The following is a 19895-nucleotide window of genomic DNA, read 5'->3' as shown; positions in this document are numbered from 1 at the left end:
CATATATACTAAAATAAACATTAAAGAAATATTTTATATTACACGTTTAATATCCAAGTAGACGATGGGTTGGAAACCTACGTTTGGTACTTTTTAAAGATATAATAATTCTAATAGATTAATACATTTTTCCAGTATAATAGAGTTCGGACAAGAATTTAAACAAATTTTGTAATCGGCTCCATTGTGCTAAGTTTCAGTAAATTGTTAACTGGGTGTGAGTGTTAACAAAAATGCATACAATTGCCATGATGGTTAACACCAAGTGGCAGACAATGATGTCTGTGCTCCAACTACAGAGCACAGACTGTAGACTGACTGAATGGTCTTATTCCCAGAGTATTTGTTTGTACATATAAGTGAGATGTTTAAAAATGTTCATGCTTTAAAAAAGACAACCACGATATTGCTCATGCCAGTTGCTGATGATATTTTTTCTACGGTTCATCATCAGTGTTTACTTTACTCTGTATGTAGACTATGAAAATGTAAAGAAAGAAACACACATCCACACAACAAATGTATGTATGTATCTTATGTACATAAGAGTAAGTCATAAAAAACAAATACAAAGTGTATGTATGTAAACGTTATTTTTTAAAATTATATAATATTTAACAAATAAAGACAAATCGTGCAAGTGCATCCCACAAATATTGTAAATAAAATTGTAAATTGAAACAAATATTAAAGTAAATAAAAGTGAAATTGTCTTTATGTCGGTTTTTAAGAGTTAATTACGTGTAAATAAACAAAATTCAACCAAACCTGTTTTCATGGGTAAATAAACAACAAAAGAGTTTGCAAAATAATTTTAAAACAAATAAATAAATAAATAAGTTAAATTTTGTGTTTTTACTTTATATTCACCGGAAGTGGTTGCAGTATAGGTAAGGTATGGTTAAGTTTATTAAAAAAATTAAAAATTTTGTTAATTAGCTTAATATGGAGTCCTGACACAAAGAAATTCATTCCGATCAAATTGATTAAGAATTAACAAATTTGATTAAAGCTTTCAAATTTTACATTATTCTTTTGCAAAAATAATTAAAAAGCTCGTTAAAAGGGCCAGATATTGACCACAGTACAAACATCTTGTGAACCGGTATCTTAAAATGAACTAAACTTTAATTTTCGATGGAAACATTAGGACATTATTAGTTCTCGATACGAACGGGGCCAATCTATTGTACATTTTAGTTAAAACCTTTTCTCATTTTAATCTGTTCCTCTAATGGGTGAAATAAGAAATCGTGTTAAAAATTCTATAACAGTTGACTAATTAAAAAATTAAAAGCAGAGAAACTTATATCCAAAGAAATGCAATTTTTTTGTTTGTGTTATATGGGTAACAGTGTGATCCCGTCCGGTTGCTATCAAAATTAGGTAGTAAGATTTACGTTCCTATTAAAGTTTCTTATGTCGAATTTTATAACAGCACACGTATTTTTAAGCCAGCAATGATGGTTAAAGTTGGCTAGAAAGAAACTTACTTAATGAGCATTATAGTAATTTTCTGATGGGGACCTTATATGGGGGTAGGATTAATTATGGACCAACCCTTACAAAATTTTTAGCGAGATTTTGCCTATAAAACCTATATGTGTCGAATTTTTTCGCTTTTCTCGTATTTTTAACATAGTAATTTTCTGAAGGAGATCTTATATAGGGGGTAGGGTCAATTATGGACCGATCCACATACATTTTTTAGAGAGATTTTGTTTCGCAAAAAACTTACTTGTGTTGAATTTCATCGCTCTACTCGTATTTTAAGCCAGTAATGAGCATTCTGAAGGGGACATTACATGGGGGTAGGGTCAATTATAGACCGATTCTCATTAAAGTCAGTATAGAGGTGTTGGCTCAAACTTACTTATGTCATATTTCATCGCTTTACTCGTAGTTTTTATCCAGTAATGAGCTTTAAAGTAATTTTCAGAAGGGGACTTTATATGGGCCAATTGTTAAAAAAATTGCTAGAGTCATTTTAGCTCGCATAAAACTTATGTGTGTCGAATTTTATTATTACTATATTCATATTTTTAATCCAGTAATGAGCGTTATAGTAATTTTCTGAAGTGGACCTTTTATGGGGGGTAGGGTCAATTACGGACCGATCTTCATGAAATTTGGTAGAGAGATATAAAACATATTTATGTCGAATTTTATAGCTATAATCGTACTTTTAAAACAGTTATGTTCATTAAAGCTGTTTACGGGGTTATGGTTTATGGGGGCTATCCGAAAAGGTGGACCGATATTGCGTTAGCGAAACTTTTCCTAAAGGGACGTTTTTTGGGTTTTATGATAAAATGGGTCCCGATTATTACGAAAATCCGAGGCATCATTGATGGTTATACATATATAACTTAGTTGTGGCGATTTTTGAAATATAATAGTGTACATTTGATATGATCGGAAGTTCGGTTGTATTTGAGCTATGTGAATGGACAGATTTTAATTATTTCCAAAAGACTTTGTCATTTCAAGGTTTACATTGAAGTACAGACTGAAGGATGGACATAGTTAAATCGACTTAGAAAATTATTCTGAATCGATTAGTGTAATTTAAGGTGGCTAGGTATGACCAATATTTCTATGTTATATACATCAACCCATAATAGTGTTATATCAATTGTTGCTGGTTTATGTCAAATCGCACTATTTTCAAAGCAATAGGTCGAATTTTTGATGATAATTCGATTAAATTTGGTTTTGATTTTAGTTGAAATTTATCCATTATTTCACCTAAGACCTATACAACGGGACCCTCTGAATATGATTGTGTAGTTCATAATTAAACAAGTAAGAGTCCTATATTCGGCTGTGTCGAATCTCATATACCATAGTTAGTACAAAAAATTATTACAAAAAATCAAAAAATACCAGTTGTACAACGAAAAAGTATCAGAAAGTCCACTTTTATATTCGATCAATCAGGGTGTTGCATAATTGCATAAAAACCAAAGAATGTATCATTCATAAAACAAACAAGTTGAAAAAATCGTTTCCTCCAGATTTGTATTAATTTAAAAGTACCAAAAAGTCCCACTTTACATGTTCTCACTATAAATACAAAATTTCATGTTTCTTGGTTCAATATTATAGAAAATTCAAAAAGTATCTTTTGGAGAACGAAAAAGTACCAAAAGGTCCCCTTTTATAAGTTCTCACCTAATCCGGGCTCTACATTCAAAAAGTACCTTTCGGATCTCGCCGATATCTGGGGTCCTCTAAAAACTGATTTCAAAAAACCCACAGACGGACAGACAGATTTCAACAAATACAGAGACGGACAGACAGACTGACATATCTCCGCTACCTATAAGGATCCAGAATATATATACTTTAAGGGGTCGGAAAATTATATTATAGAAATTACAAACGGAATGACAAACTTATATATACCCTTCTCACGAATGTGAAGGGTATAAAAAACATTATTTAGCAAGGCCATATGATGGTGGGATACATTTTTAATGACTATAAACTATTCCTAATTTTTGTTAAGATAATTTTGAATATTTTGAATTAGTAAATAAATTGAAAAATATTCCTAGTAAAACAAGTATGGCGGATTTAGATCTTTAATTTGACGATGTCACCCCCAAAAAATAAAAGTTTTGCCAAATGGTCGAAATACTTATAATAAAATTTGGAAAATATACAATTCATATTTAAGTTAAAATACCTTGAAAGGTTGTTCTTAATGAGATATCTGTATATAGCAACCATATACAACAGGTCATATTATACTTAAGAGTTACTTGAAGAAAAAAAGAGAAGAGTAGATAATTTAAATAACTAACAAATAAGAGAAATAAAGTTTAAAACAGACGAAACCATTGTTTAACATATATTGACATGTCACACGAATGATCTTGGCATTACCGTTAATAAGTTAAGATCACAAAAACAGATTCTATTCCACTGTGCCGATATATTAAACAATACTTAGCTTACTTTTATCTCGCAGTTTTTGGGCAAAACAAAACTTTAAATTGTTTAAAAATTTCAGATACAAAGTTAAATAAATATTTTAACAATTTCACACCTTAGTGGACAATACAGCAACTAAATGACCTGAAATTGTTAAGAAATTTTTAAACAGTCAATAATCAGAATTGTAACGAAACACAACGCGAAGGCGGAGTGAAAAAGTTTAAAATAAGTTTATAATAAAAGTTTATGATAAAAGTACAAATTAAAAGAAATAATGAAAATTAATTTATATTTAAAATTTTGTCTATTAATATCCGCGATATCCTTGATACGTTCACATACACATGATGAAATTCCTAAGTGTACTTTGACGGGCGTGCATAAAACGCGTCAGACTGTGCTTGAATCTCCGAATTATCCCAATAATTATAAACCCGATACTTGTTGGGATTATGTTATACGTTCACCTTACAAGTGCCCTACCACATTTCATATACAATTTTTGGATTTTTATCTGGAATCTTCTAAAGATTGTAAGAAAGATTATCTGGCTATTGGTTTGGAAAATGTCGATGATGATATGGATGTTTTGTGTGGCCAAGTGGTGGGTATTAAAAAGTATCATACCCCAGATGGAGTATTACGCCTCAGATTCTTTGCTGATGACTCACCCTGGACTACGGGTAAAGGATTTAAATTATTGGTAACACGTTTGGCTTGTGAAAGAGAGGAGTTGTTGTTGAGAAAACTAAAAGATCATGATAAGGACGATGAACCGGATAATGATGATACTGTGGCAGTATCAGCTCCTTCGGGACATTTTAAACCACCTGAATCAGAGCTTATGCAGATCTTTCGCAATTTGACGGGTCAAGAACAGTATCAGACTGTTCCAGTGCCGCCTGTTTTCAGTTTAAACTATCCCACACAATTGCCTTCGCCTCCTTACCCAGCAACGGGAACAGTTTATGTACCAGCTAGTGAATCACGCGGCCCTTTGCCCAATTATCCTGGCAGTAATGTCCAAACACCCTGTACTGATGATAATGGACAGCAAAGACAATTGCCTAATTATTATGGAGCGCTTAATGGAAATCAATTGGCTCCTTATGCCAATACTTTAGGAGGAAATATTCAGCCCAATTACTTGCCCTCCTATATTGCCTCGAACACTGTTAATCAAGTGCCGTCCCAGCAAGCTGGACTTGTAGGAGCTGTTAATAATGGTTTTGTAACCAATCCTAGGGATCAGTATATAGGCTCTTGGTCTTCAACTCCTAGTCTTCTTAGGGCTTATGACAATACCATTGATTCCTTGGAAACCTGTTGTGTATCTTCGTTCCAGCAGAAACGTTTATATTTATCCAGTCCCGGTTTTCCTCGTACTGTTTTTAGCAACATTTTGCCGAATTTCCAAAAACGGGATTGTGTATTCCGTCTGCAAAAATCTTCCTCAAGTGTTTGTCGTTTGCGCTTGGATTTCAAATTTTTCGATTTTGGTCAGAGCTATCATGGTACAGGTTCTTATATGGGCAACATAGGAATGCCCGCCATTCAGAATACCCAAAATGTCTGCCGTGAGGACTTTATTGAAATTGATAATCAGCGTTTTTGTGGCTGCCGATCGGGCAATATGTATACATCCTATTGGACTAATGCGGGCGATAAAAAGTTGAGAATGCGTATGGGCTATTCGGGTGTACCCTCGGGAGGTTTTCTATTGGAACTAGTTCAGGAGGAATGTTCAGAAACTCAACTTGCTCTCATGACCACTAAAAGGCCGCCAACCATGAATCCTAATCTTATAAATAATCAATTAATTGGTACTCAACAACTGGCACAACCAGCATTATTGGGACAACAACAACAAAATCTGTATCCAGGACAACAACAACAAAATTTGTATCCTGGACAACAACAAGCAATAAATGGTGCTTTATATCCCTCGCAGCAACAACAACAGCAGCAGCCACAAAACTTCTATGGTGGTTCTTATCTAAGCAATTATCCGGGACAGCAATCGTTCCTACAAAATCCTTTACAACAATCCAACTATTTAGGTCAACAACCCCAACAACAACAGTTGTTCAATACACCAGCAGGCTTTTCTACGAATTTGCAGCAACAAAATCCCTTTTTAGCCCAACAACAACAACAGCAGCTACAGTCTCTACAAAACAATAACCTCTATCAACCTAGTTACCCATCACAATTCGGTTCCAATTATCTTTCTCAACCCGATTTTCAACATAATCTTTTACAACAACAAGGTTTTGCCAACAATCCCTTCGGTCTCCCTCAAATAAGATATGCCCGTTCCTATGGTGATCAACAGCCTGTTACCGTAGTTGAAACAAATTCTACACGCAAAGAATACTACTATTCACCCGACAATGATTCCTTTAACTTAAATGAAGATTCACCTTTAATGTCTAGATCTAGTTCATCGGAATCATCTTCGAAATGGGATCGTAAGGATACTAATGTTAGCGAGAAGAACGAATCCACGGGTAATTCGGTTCGAGAGAGTAGAAAGTGTTCATTTGATATGGGTGATATATTGCGTTTATCTGTTGATATTCTATGGATAACTAAACCGATATGTTATGCACCTCAGAGAAATTGGTTTACTAATTGGATTGGTTAGAGAGGGGAGCAAATTGCAAAATATATAAATTTATCTTTTAGTCGAGAGTATTTCATCTGTAAATTGTGTGTTCAAATTTAATAAAATATTAAATATATATTTTAAAATTAATCGCGTTACGTTGGTTTTTTTTAATCCTACCTACTGTAGCCTAATAGATTAGATTATAGCCTTGACTACAGGCATGTCTATACTAGCCAGTACTATAATCTAGTCAGATGTTTTTATTATAGACTGGACTATGATCTACTAATTAGTCGAAACAGTAGTATATTTTACAGTATGACCACTACACTAGTCTTTTGTTTGGCGGGTATGCTGAACTTTCGTGTGGTCTGCAATTTGGACTGTCGCCTAGTAAATATTGTTCTGTATTAAAATGTAGACTTTATTGTGGAGTATAGTCTAAATTTTTATTTATTAGTCTTTAGCCATTCTTTAGTGTAGACTATACTTTGGAATTTAGTACATCAGTTATGGTGGTCCCTAGTAGGTGATTAGTTAATGTTCTAGTTTGTTAGACCGGAGGTCGTTGCCCGGTCAAGGTGTATTCCTTCGGACATACATTCGTCCTTTCAAACTAACTAACTAACTAACTAACTAACTAACTAACTAACTAACTAACTAACTACTACTAACTAACTAAGACGACTAACTAACTACTACTAACTAACTAACTAACTAACTAACTAACTAACTAACTAACTACTAACTAACTAACTAACTAACTAACTAACTAACTAACTACTACTAACTAACTAACTAACTAACTAACTAACTAACTAACTAACTAACTAACTAACTAACTAACTAACTAACTAACTACTAACTACTAACTAACTAACTAACTAACTAACTAACTAACTAACTAACTAACTAACTAACTAACTAACTAACTACTAACAACTAACTAACTAACTAACTAACTAACTACTAACTAACTAACTAACTAACTAACTAACTAACTAACTAACTAACTAACTAACTAACTAACTAACTAACTAACTAACTAACTAACTAACTAACTAACTAACTAACTAACTAACTAACTAACTAACTAACTAACTAACTAACTACTAACTAACTAACTAACTAACTAACTAACTAACTAACTAACTAACTAACTAACTACTAACTAACTAACTAACTAACTAACTAACTAACTACTAACTAACTAACTAACTAACTAACTAACTAACTAACTAACTAACTACTACTAACTAACTAACTAACTAACTAACTAACTAACTAACTAACTAACTAACTAACTAACTAACTAACTAACTAACTAACTAACTAACTAACTAACTAACTAACTAACTAACTAACTAACTAACTAACTAACTAACTAACTAACTAACTAACTAACTAACTAACTAACTAACTAACTAACTAACTAACTAACTAACTAACTAACTAACTAACTAACTAACTAACTAACTAACTACTAACTAACTAACTAACTAACTAACTAACTAACTAACTAACTAACTAACTAACTAACTAACTAACTAACTAACTAACTAACTAACTAACTAACTAACTAACTAACTAACTAACTAACTAACTAACTAACTAACTAACTAACTAACTAACTAACTAACTAACTAACTAACTAACTAACTAACTAACTAACTACTAACTAACTAACTACTAACTAACTAACTAACTAACTAACTAACTAACTAACTAACTAACTACTAACTAACTAACTAACTAACTAACTAACTAACTAACTAACTAACTAACTAACTAACTAACTAACTAACTAACTAACTAACTAACTAACTAACTAACTAACTACTAACTAACTAACTAACTAACTAACTAACTAACTAACTAACTAACTAACTAACTAACTAACTAACTAACTAACTAACTAACTAACTAACTAACTAACTAACTAACTAACTAACTAACTAACTAACTAACTAACTAACTAACTAACTAACTAACTAACTAACTAACTAACTAACTAACTAACTAACTAACTAACTAACTAACTAACTACTACTAACTAACTAACTAACTAACTAACTAACTAACTAACTAACTAACTAACTAACTAACTAACTAACTAACTAACTAACTAACTAACTAATAACTAACTAACTAACTAACTAACTAACTAACTAACTAACTAACTAACTAACTAACTAACTAACTAACTAACTAACTAACTAACTAACTAACTAACTAACTAACTAACTAACTAACTAACTACTAACTAACTAACTAACTGACTAACTAACTAACTAACTAACTAACTAACTGACTAACTAACTAACTAACTAACTAACTAACTAACTAACTAACTAACTAACTAACTAACTAACTACTAACTACTAACTAACTAACTAACTAACTAACTAACTAACTAACTAACTAATTTGATATAAGTATTATTATCATTCGTAAACTTTTTCACACCCATCGTAGATTTGAAGCGAATACCGGAAGAAGGTACTTACGTCCTTATAAGCGATCCTTTTGGAACTCTTTCCTTCCTCTTGCTCCTCTGGTTTAGTTTCGATCGTGACTATAACAGTTAAATGGATTAATGGAATTTTTGAATTTTAAAAGAACCCATAATATGGAATACATAATATGTCCCCGATCAATATTTCGATTTGTTACCATCTTTTTTGATATTGAGTATAAAAATATTTAATTAAACTATAGGAATTAGGGGAATAAACGCGATAAAAAAATACACAGTCTAAGAACAAACTCAATTGTTATATGAAGACTAAAAGAAGTCATCAATGATTTAATATTTAATTTAAATTTTTTTATTTTTTTTTTATTTATATGTATGTATTTTATTTTTTTTTTCATAATTTAAACAATTTTACAACATTTAAAAACTAATTGATATGATTTGTTTTTGTTTTATTTCTTTTTTTCCATTATTTAAAATATTTAATAAATTATTCACTTTTAATTTATAATTGCAGTTTCTTGATTTGATATATTTTATTTGATAAATTTTTATTTACATAAATATTTAAAATTAATTAAAGTTAAGTTATTTTTTAATAAAATATTTTTAAATTTACTATATATTTTTGTTTTTAAGTTTTTTTTTCATAAAAAGTGCATTTGTTTTAAATATTGTTAATAATACAAATGTGTGTTTGTGTGTACATATGTATAATTTATATATATATTTTTTTTTTGTGATTTAGTTTTTAAGTCAGTTAAGTTAATACTAAGTTAAGCTGCTCGAAGGGCATTTTAAAGTTTAAATAAGTGCTATTATTTCTCCATTTTGTTTTCATGTACAGAATTTTAATAATTTTTTTAGTTTGGCTGTTCCTTTTTGGGAAATTTTTGATTTTTGCGTATACTTTTATTTAAAAACATATTTCACTCTCCAATTTAATAAAACGCCTCTTCTTCTAAATTTGTCTTCAACGATTTTTGAGTTATTTAACCCAGGAAACGTATATTTGTAAAAATAGCTTTAGCGGGACGTTTGCGATTGCAAAAACTTACGGTTTTACCATTTTTACCGTTACGATTTTCATGTAAATTTACCAATAGTTTGAAAACATCTTCTTTGGTGGGAGTACAGGCGTAACGTAGTTCGGGATCATAGGTGCTGGAAATCATAGAGATAGAGGTTAAATATATGTATATCTTCCTGATTATGACATTCTTTCGTATATTTACCTGCGGTTCCTGTTGTGACGTTTCCATGGGTAACGTCTGTAATAACGCGAACGTTTGGCCATACCATTGTTGTTATCATTGAAGTCTAGATTATTATTGTTGTTATTTGTTTCCTCAACGGGTAAATCTTCTTCAACATAGACAATGGGAAGAGTATCGATTGTAGGATCCTTCAAAAATAAAAAAACGTATTTCAATTTATATATTGAGAGAACAGAGAGTGTGAGAGTTAGTTTAAATAAAATGTCAATTAAAACTCTCTTAAGGTCTATATTCCGATATTTTAGTTAAATTTTTCATTAGTTATTTCTCACCTCTAGCATTTTCATTAGAACTGCTGATTTACTAACGAGATCCTGTTCTTCCTGTATGTCTCTTTGTAATTTACGTAACATGTCATATTTGCTGGCCAATTCCAATTCATTGTACACAGTATCGGCATAGTCGGGCTCCATGGGTAACGTGCCTAACTCTTGACCAGTAGCTGCAATATCGGCATTCAAAGCACGTAGAAGTTCTTAAATTTAAAGAAAATTAAAACGTTAAAAATCTGTCAATAAATCTAATTAAGAATTATTAAAGTTTAAGAGCTTAATATTTTGGATTGAAGCCTTCTTATAGGAACTATAAAAAGTTCCAATTTCCCTAGAGGTTCAGGTGTTAGGATAACTTAATAGTTCTTATAGGATATTTCAAGAGTTCCTATATGAAATCTCTACGATTCCTAAATGATAGGTCAAGGATTCTTGAAGAAAATTTCAATAGTTCTTATAAGGAATTTAAAGATTTGCTGAAAGCATTTCAGGAGTCCCAGCAGCAAATCCTGACAGGAAATATAGAAAAACCAAAGAGTTCTTAAAAGTTCCAACTGGAAATCCTAAGAAATTTCATAAGAGAAATAAAGAGTTCTTAAAGAAAATCGGAAGAGTTCCTAAATCAAGTTTAAAGTCTTCCTACTGGAAATCTTTAAAGTTTCCATATTAGAACCCTATGAGAAACCTAAAGAGTTTTTAAAAGATTCTGAAGAGTTCTTAAAAGAAATTTTAAGAGTCAAGAAATCCCAAAAGTTTCCATAAAAGTACTAAAGACCTTCTAAATGAAATCGGAAGAGTTCCAATAGTTATAAAGGGAATTTCAAGGGTTCCTATCGGATTTCCTAAAGAATATCTAAAAAGTTCCTAATGAAAATTAAAGAGTTTCCAGAGTTCTTTAAAGAAATTTTAAGAGTTCCCGAAGAAAAGGCAACGTATTTCTGAAGGAAATTTGATGAGTTTCCAAAGAAAATTATAATATTTCATGAACAATAAGAATTTTTGTAGAGTTCCTAAAGAAAGTCTGAAGAATTTCTTAAAGAACTCTTATTCTTCCTATATAAATGTCAAGAATTTCGATAAAAGACTTCCTCAACGAAATCTAAAGAGTTGCTAAAGGTAATTTCAAAACTTTTTGAGGTAATCTCGGGAGTTCCGGGAGAAAATCAAAAGTTTTTCAAGAGATTCCTTAGTTATTCCTAAGAGAAATCTAAAGAATTCTTGATTTATTTCTTCTGATAATAAATCTAAAGAGTTCCATATCTAAAGAGTTTAAAAGTTATGAAAGTAAATCTCAATGACATGATATCCCTTAGGAAATGTAAAGATCTCCTATATGGTATTAAATTTTCCATATGATATCCTGTGCAATCAGACAAAGAGAGGAAGCTTTCAGAATATTGTTTAATACAAATACTGACATGCTGCGAAAAAAGATTAGATCTTCGTTTGCCAGAGTACTTAGAACAAAAAAAGCTCTACACAAGCAGTGCCTTCCAGCTAAGGTTCCTGTTGTTCCTAGAGGTAATAAAACGTTTTGATTGTTCGTAAATAGAGTAAAGGATAATGCAAATTCTTCAATTCCGAAGCTTTTTGGGGACGACCAGACATTCATGGACTTTTAGCTGAGTTATGAGCAAGTAATTATTTTTTGCGGCCAGATATATTTTTTCGAGAGCTTGTCGCTAAAAGGGTTTTAGCGGATCGTAACATAAATTAATGTTCTGGACCTGATGACATACTGACACTGGTCTAGGTAGCTAATCTTTTCTGCATTCTACACCATGGCGGCAAATTTCCAGGATGCTGAAAGATTACTAATATACCGTCAATTCTTAAAAAGGGAGAGCCTGCTAAACCCAATAACAATTTGTTATGCACATTCCAAAGTTATGGAAAGTATTATTTACTTCCATCTTGTCAAATATACAGATATCTACAATTTACTCAGCGATTGCCGAGGTTCTCAGAGGTCGTTCTACTAGGCATCCTTTCGAAGAAAGTATGTCTTTTCATTGGTGTCTCCAGATATTTCCTAGGCGTTTTAAAGAGTGTGACATGGTGCGCTTACTTATGTATATCAAAACTAATTGTAGTTGGTTTCGGTAATAATTGCTCTCGATTTATTTTAGGCATTCTCAGAGATCGTACTATACGAGTTGTTATAGATGATATCTCACTTAATGACCACTAAGTTCTCTTCTTTCTCTTACCCTATTTCTTATTTCCAAAAACGACCTTCTATGTCAAACTTCCAACTCTATCTACTCTTTTGCCGATGATTGCAATTTAGGGATTGAAATTTAGAGATTATTGCAATCAGGCACAATATGAATGATTCGCTCAATCACAACGTGATGACAACATTTGAATGGTGTAGTGTTAACAGAGTCGATTTAAACACCCGCAGGACTCAATGTTGTTTTTTAAACACCTAAACGCATGTCATATAACGTTGTTCCATCTATATTTAAAAGTGATGTAAATATTAAGGAATCGGAGATTTTGAGATTTACTGGAGCACAATCGCAACGTGGGTTATATTTCACTGCGGCGAAGGTACTTATCGGTGACAGGGTATCCAACTTAATTGATTCACTGCAATACCGTCTCACTAACAATAGAATGTGTTCCTTTGAAATTGGGGAACTCGATCCCGATACCCAAAACTACGTCTTTCTCCCACAACCTATTTACCTAGTTTCAACACAATGCACTGCAGAAGTAAAGATCATCCCCTGTGTGCTGGTCCAAGATATCTTTTCGGAAATCTCATGAAATCCGTTAGAAAATTTCAAGATTTCGGATGTTAAATCTCAAGACACTTTATGTTTTCTAAAAAATATATAAGACTTACTAAAGGAATTCGCATGAAACTAGAGAAAATTTCTAGAATAACCATTGTAATTATCAAATGTTCGAATATGAAATCAAATGAGTTCTTATAACTAATCACCAGCGGGTTCATTACGAGTTCCTTTTAATATTTATTCAACTTTTTTAAAAACATTTTCAAATTTACAACAATTTCCTATTTCATATTTCAAATGTGTATAGAAAGTATTCAAGGAATTAAGAAAAAATATATAAATACTAAATAACATTTTAAAACATTTTTTTGCTTCATTTCAAAGAATACATTAGACAATCTCGGCAATCTTGTGGTCAATTGTTGTTAAATGCAATAAACGAAAGGATAAAGAAAAGGATAGACAATGAGAGAAACCAACAATAAATACAAACAGATTGCAGATATACTGACAACTAGTTGGTAACTGTGTCATTTGTTCCACATGATGAACGCAAGAAAAGAAGGAGTATTGTGTGGTGTTGAATGAAACGGAAATTAAACATATTTTGTATATGTATGCGAGACATTATGACATTTACTCTTAAGTGTACATAGTGGACATCCCAGCTAGCATTTAGGAGATTGTTGGATGATTAATCAGTAAACTGAGTCATTTTTGACTCCTTTTGATGACCTAAAAGTGATTAATAAGTTGAGCGCTTAAAAAATGACTCGAAAATGATCCCGATATATGATTGAAAACTGAATATTTGATAAAACAATAACAAAATGTATAGCAATCATAAATTTATCATCCTGGTGTTTAAAATGTGATTATTTTAAAAAATTTATTTTGTGGTCATATTTCAAGCAGTTGGAAGATCTAAAATTGTTCCTTATGTAATTGTTTTTATTTGTAATGAAATAGCAACACTTACACTTAAAAATTACTCAAAAACGATTCAAAAATGTGTCGAAACTGATTAGAAATGGGGCTCAGAAAAGACTCTTTTGCAAGAGTTAGCAAAACATTTTGTGTGGCCTAAAATGAGTTGATATAATTCTCATTTCGTTTATAAAATTAAATGTATAAGTATTTGAATTTGTGTGATATTTATAAAGTCGATTTTCTGTCAAGGAAATTGAAATTATATTATGCTTTAATTATAATAATTTTCTGTGTTTAATGATCTTCTACGGAAGATAGTTGGGCTACTAATCACTAAACTAAGTCCAAATAATCCAATTAATGTTTGAAGTCTGATTTATTTGAAGAACAATAACAAAATGCATACCAATCATCCAGATGTTTGAAATATGATTGTTTATAAATTTAGTTTGTAGTTAAATTTCGCGCAGTCGGAAGATCAAAAACTGTTTGCTGTTGTATTGTATTTGTCTGTAAGAAACATAAAATTGCTCAGAAAAGACTCAAAAATGACTATAATATGATTCGGAAATAACTCAAAAACGACCAGTTATTTGGCTCATTAATGACTCAAAAAAGATTAAAAAATTAGTCATAATTGATCAGAAGTGGGGCTCATATATGACTCATTTAGAAGAGTCGCGGGTAGGGTACCATTTTCTCCCGACGAATGTATCATTTATGATCAGAAAATGAGCGCAAATATGATAATTTTAATCGTGCAGAAGAGTCATTAATGACTCGAATGTGATCAAAAATTTAAAAATTTGCTAGCTGGGATACATACAGTCATGCATATGTATATACATATGTATGTATAAGTAAATGTATACAAATGTTTACACAGTCATATTTATGTATGACACTTCTTCATAGTGACGTAATGTTTGTGACGTATGGGTATTTTGCAATATCTCTTTACAATGCGTATTTATTCTAAAAATAGTTCATATTAGAAATGTTGTTTTGAAAAAATGTTACAAATTAAATGCTTGTAGCAACATATTCATAGAAAATTATATGATTCTTATTTCTGTGGTAAAGATAGGAAAAATGCAAATATGTACATTTGCATTATTTCAAAAACTATTTATTAAATTTTCAAATTTGTATGTAGCTTGAACTCAGGAAATAGATGTTCAAATTTAGTTATAATTTTAAAATTAGAAAATTTTGTAATAAGATTTTTATATCTACATATTACATACATACTAGTATTTTTAATTATTTTATTAGAATAGTTTCTTTGTTTCCTGTTAAAATTAATAAATTGATGAACATAATGGTATGATGATTTAAGGGAAAACTGTGTTCATGGTTAAAAAAAGGCGGTTGCCTTTGTTGATATTAATAATCATGGGATCTATCTACATGTTACGCTAAATCTTAGGAACGATATGCATGAAGTACTGGGTCTTTGGTGGAAGTAATCAAAAAATGAGCTTTCTGCAAACTGAATCACGATTATATTTTACCATATCTAATGTAGATTTATTTCCAAAGATGCCAAGAATTTGAATGAGAATGACATGACTTTAGGGAGGAGATTATCCAAACCTATTCTCTGGCTGAATCCCTGTGAAGAAAGAAATTGGGGCTTCATATTGCAAACTTAAAAAAAAGGCGTCATGAAATAACTCCCCACGAAATAACTCCCCAAAACAAAAATGAAATATTTTCCTAAAAATTTGTTCAGAAAGCAAAAACAACGAAATTTAATTCGTTTTTTGGGGCATTATTTCACATTTAAAATGGGGAGTTATTTCATTATGAAATAATTCCTCAAAATTCAAAAATGAAATAAATCCGTAAAAATATTTTTGGGGAGTTATTTCATTACTTTACTTTTATCACACGAAATAAAAAATATATGTCAGATAACCGGCCTTCGGCCGGCGCAAAGGTTTTATCCTTTGGGTACATTGGGCAACGCCTTCGCTAAGAATACACCCTCCTTGTATCAAGAGTGTTCGGCTTTAGGCCGGCTATTTCGGAAATCTTTACTATATATTATAGAGTGGTAAATCCTTGCATCCGACCGTAGGCCGTCTATTTAGGAAATATTTACTAAGCGAAGCCGTTGTTGGACATACCATAGAGTAGAAAGTCCTTGCGCCCGGCCGCAGTTCGGCTATTTGGGAAATCTTTATTAAGCGATTAAACTGAAATGCATTAAACGTTGAAGCCCCACTCGAAAGTATGAGTGACCTACTTTTTTTTAGAAATGTCACTAAAACCGACTTGTTCCATAATTTGTTATTTTTAAACGGGAACTTATTTAATTTTAAAATTAGGGATTTGTTTCATATGAAATAAATCCCCAAAAATGGGATGTTATTTCATTTTAATTTAGTAAGTTATTTCATTTCGTTGGGGCTTTTTTTCATTTTTAAATTGGGGAATTATTTCATAATGAAATAAGTCCCCAAATTTGAGGACTTATTTCATTTTTGTTTTGGGGAGTTATTTCGTGGGGAGTTATTTCATGACGCCAAAAAAATGGTACCAACGAAGGATAAAAATGCCAAACGAAGACAAAAAAGTGAAAAATAGCACTTGTCAATAGACATTTGTAGAGTCTATAGATGGTTCTCACTCGAGCTGGACAAATTAAGAGCTCTCGTATGGAATTCATTAGGTTAGGTCAGAAGGAAAAGAGGAGATCTCAACATCGAAGAAAGTGAAGATGTTGACGAAAGTGGAAAAATATCTTCAAGTGATTGTCACAGATCGAACATTCTCCGGTGAAAGACTGGGATAAGAACATATAAAATATCTAACTGTATTAAGAGAATGTAACAAATGTTGTGGTCCCAGTCTGAAAGCAAAATTTCAGCTCAAACTATACTAAAGACAATTGTGGTAGTGTGGATTATTATGCGGTCAGCCTTGATATTTTAAAGGAATGATGAGACCGCGAGACTACCAAAGCTTTTGCAATCGTAGAACAAGTTGAAACACAGGGTGTGGGTCTTTATCTGTCACTTTAACAGTACAGGGTTAGGATTAAATTACTTGCACTTAATCGTTTGCGCGGAACTTGTTATTCAAAGCTATTTGCGAACGTGGAACAAGTTGATTTTATCATGTAGAATAGAATAGACTGTCAAATTGTAAAGCAAGTTGGATACAACATCCACTAGAACAAGATGTCGAAGTGCTTTACGTGAACACCTACCGTGTCAGAGTTCTTTCACGGAGGTACCTTTTCAGATGATTAGATGACTTACCATCGCCTCTTTGTGTTTCTTACAAGATGGTGGTAATTTTTGTACATGGTTTTCCCGGTCCATGTACAATCACTTTGCTCAAGTACTCGAGCTATCTAATCTCTGACCATTTCTGCACCGTTGCTTAACTTCCGAAATGCAAAAACATCATTTCTGTTTACAATCACGCAGATGAGATGGCATCTTTTGTCGGGAGCATCTAGAGACGTATTCGGTAGTCGGAAAAACGAGTCGATCAAATTAGCCAAGGACTTTGTTCATACTCACAGAGAATACACTGTGGCATGAACAGAGTTTTCCCTGAACATAACTGGACAAGGAAGGAAAATTCACTTGTGTAAGATACCTTTCATCCCTCACCATTCAACCCAGCACACTTTTAGAGTCATTGGACTCACTCACAGAGACATCCGACACACTCACCCTGGGAATACGGGCGAATGAGTGTGGGAATTGATCTGTGACTACTACAATCAAGCGGATGGGATGTCATCTTGTGAGTCGGGAGCACCTAGAGACGTATTCGGTAGACTGAAACACGAGTCCATCAAATTAGCCAATGACTTTGATCTCACTCAGAGAGAACACACTGTGGTATGAACAGAGTTTTCCCTGAACATATCTGGACAAGGAAGGAAAATTCAATTTTCATCACTACCATTCAACCCAGCACACTTCTCATTCATCGGACACACTAATAGAGAACAACATCCGACACACTCACCCTAGGAATACGACCGGGTGAGTTCCGTATACCCCTACATTCATTCTGTAGCATATAAATACACTTAACACCAACTCATTTCCAACGCATAATCCCAAAGTCAATCCTCCGTTTAGTATCTGTTGACTTCGGCAACAGCACCGAACTTAACCCGAATTATAGATTTCACCGTGCATAAGTCTTTTAACCTACATTCTCTTCCCGTGAATTTGAGTTTAAACCACAGCCACCACGTGCACCCCGAAGGGATCTATCCAATTACAAGGACAAGACAAAGTCCAAAACTCTGCCCTGCGGGGTAACCGGTTCCCGTGGTACCAGATCAAATACTTACATGGAAAGCCTAGGATACATCATCATCAGTTTAAGGTCCCGGCAGACTGGGGTACTGGTAGCATCTCTTTTTCTCGGGTTTGCAAGCACACCGAGATGGAGTCTATCATCAAAGTATCATGTCCCGGAGAGAACCCACTAGAACAGTACAATTGGATCTTCGATACTGAACGATCCGAATCATACTCGGCCAAAAATTGTTAACACAGCGACAGGAAAGAACTATCGCCCACAGTTGAACTGTTACAACAACAGTATAAGTATTTAATCGCATAAGCGTTTGTGTGGGCCGACCCAAAGATTTAATCGGCATTAAAAGCATTTAGATACGGCTACAGTAATTTGACAGTACCCTCTTATAGAGTGGAAGTTCTGTGATACTGGTTGACAAAAGAGATTGCAGCTAGCAGATTAGCGAGATAACTATCTAAATGTCAACCCTTTCACCCCAAGTTGTACCAAGATATCAAAAGATTGGAATAGATGGTTCAATCATTTGACAAACTGTCAATTGAATCCAAGAGTTGACAAGTTATGGTCAGTAGAAGCAGATGATTGTAATGACAGTAGACCTAAGATTCGTAAAACTGTACTAAGATCTTAAGAGTTTGGAAAATATCCTATCGAGTTGGGTAGTTAATATGTTGTGGTATTAATCTCGATCTTATTCCAAAATGATAAAACAGAATGGCAGGGTGACATAATTCCTTTTAGTCTCAGATACACCAACTGAAGAGGAAATTCTCTGAAGCTGTCGAACGGTTAAATATTTGTAGTGTCGAGGGATTGTGAAGCTAGATCATGATGACAATCGAAATCTAGAGGTTGAAAAATATGCAAAACTGCCAATTGCTCCAAACCGACTAAGAGGATTACGGCGATGTCAGCAACGAATAGGAAATAAGGCGAAACTTCACAACTTCTAATTGTGAAGTTGCTGATGACATCATCCAATAAAATTGACACCGAGAAGTTTGACAGAGTCGCGATCAACCGAAAAGAAATAAAGCGAATGGAATTAGTCTTTGCAAATTTCACAACCTCCTAATCTCGGACACATCAACTGAAGGAAGGAGGAAGTTCTCTGAAACCGTTGAAAGGTCAACTGTTTGTAGTTCCGTATTTCCCGGAAGAGATTGCGACGCTAGCAGATTAGCGTGATCTAAGTCGAAATGCGAAAGTCGTCGTCTCAAGATTCGCCAAGCTGTACTAAGATAACTATAGGTTGGAATAGATCGTTAGTTCACTTGAAAACTAGCGAATTGAGTACAGGAATTAGCGAATTGTCATCCTCAGATAGATCTTGCTTCAAAC

At 32.7% G+C, this 19895-nt stretch overlaps 2 protein-coding genes across 2 annotated transcripts; one reads left to right on the top strand and one right to left on the bottom strand.

Annotated features, from left to right (window-relative positions):
* The first annotated feature begins 4136 nt into the window (after positions 1 to 4136).
* LOC119610981 lies at positions 4137 to 6700 on the top strand. Its single transcript, XM_037966423.1, has one exon. It carries the CDS (start codon positions 4217 to 4219, stop codon positions 6587 to 6589), a length of 2373 nt encoding a protein of 790 aa, XP_037822351.1. The 5' UTR covers positions 4137 to 4216; the 3' UTR covers positions 6590 to 6700.
* Positions 6701 to 9684: 2984 nt separating this feature from the next.
* On the bottom strand, positions 9685 to 10781 carry LOC119610971 (the record flags this gene model as incomplete). The annotated part of the gene is made up of 3 exons (XM_037966396.1): positions 9685 to 10193; positions 10265 to 10434; positions 10579 to 10781. Coding segments are annotated over 3 exons (545 nt in total), but the record flags the coding sequence as incomplete, so codon positions are not given.
* Between the last annotated feature and the right edge of the window lie 9114 nt (positions 10782 to 19895).

Source organism: Lucilia sericata, unplaced genomic scaffold (genome assembly GCF_015586225.1).
Source record: "Lucilia sericata isolate MDLA Ls3-8-SP2 unplaced genomic scaffold, ASM1558622v1 Contig001329F_arrow, whole genome shotgun sequence".
Lineage (NCBI taxonomy): Eukaryota > Metazoa > Arthropoda > Insecta > Diptera > Calliphoridae > Lucilia > Lucilia sericata.
Note: the sequence above shows the minus strand (reverse complement) of the source record. Positions and strands in the feature narration are given on the sequence as shown.

Coding starts and splice junctions, on each gene's coding strand:
- LOC119610981 (XM_037966423.1), top strand. CDS start 4,217: ATGAAAATTAATTTATATTTAAAATTTTGTCTATTAATATCCGCGATA.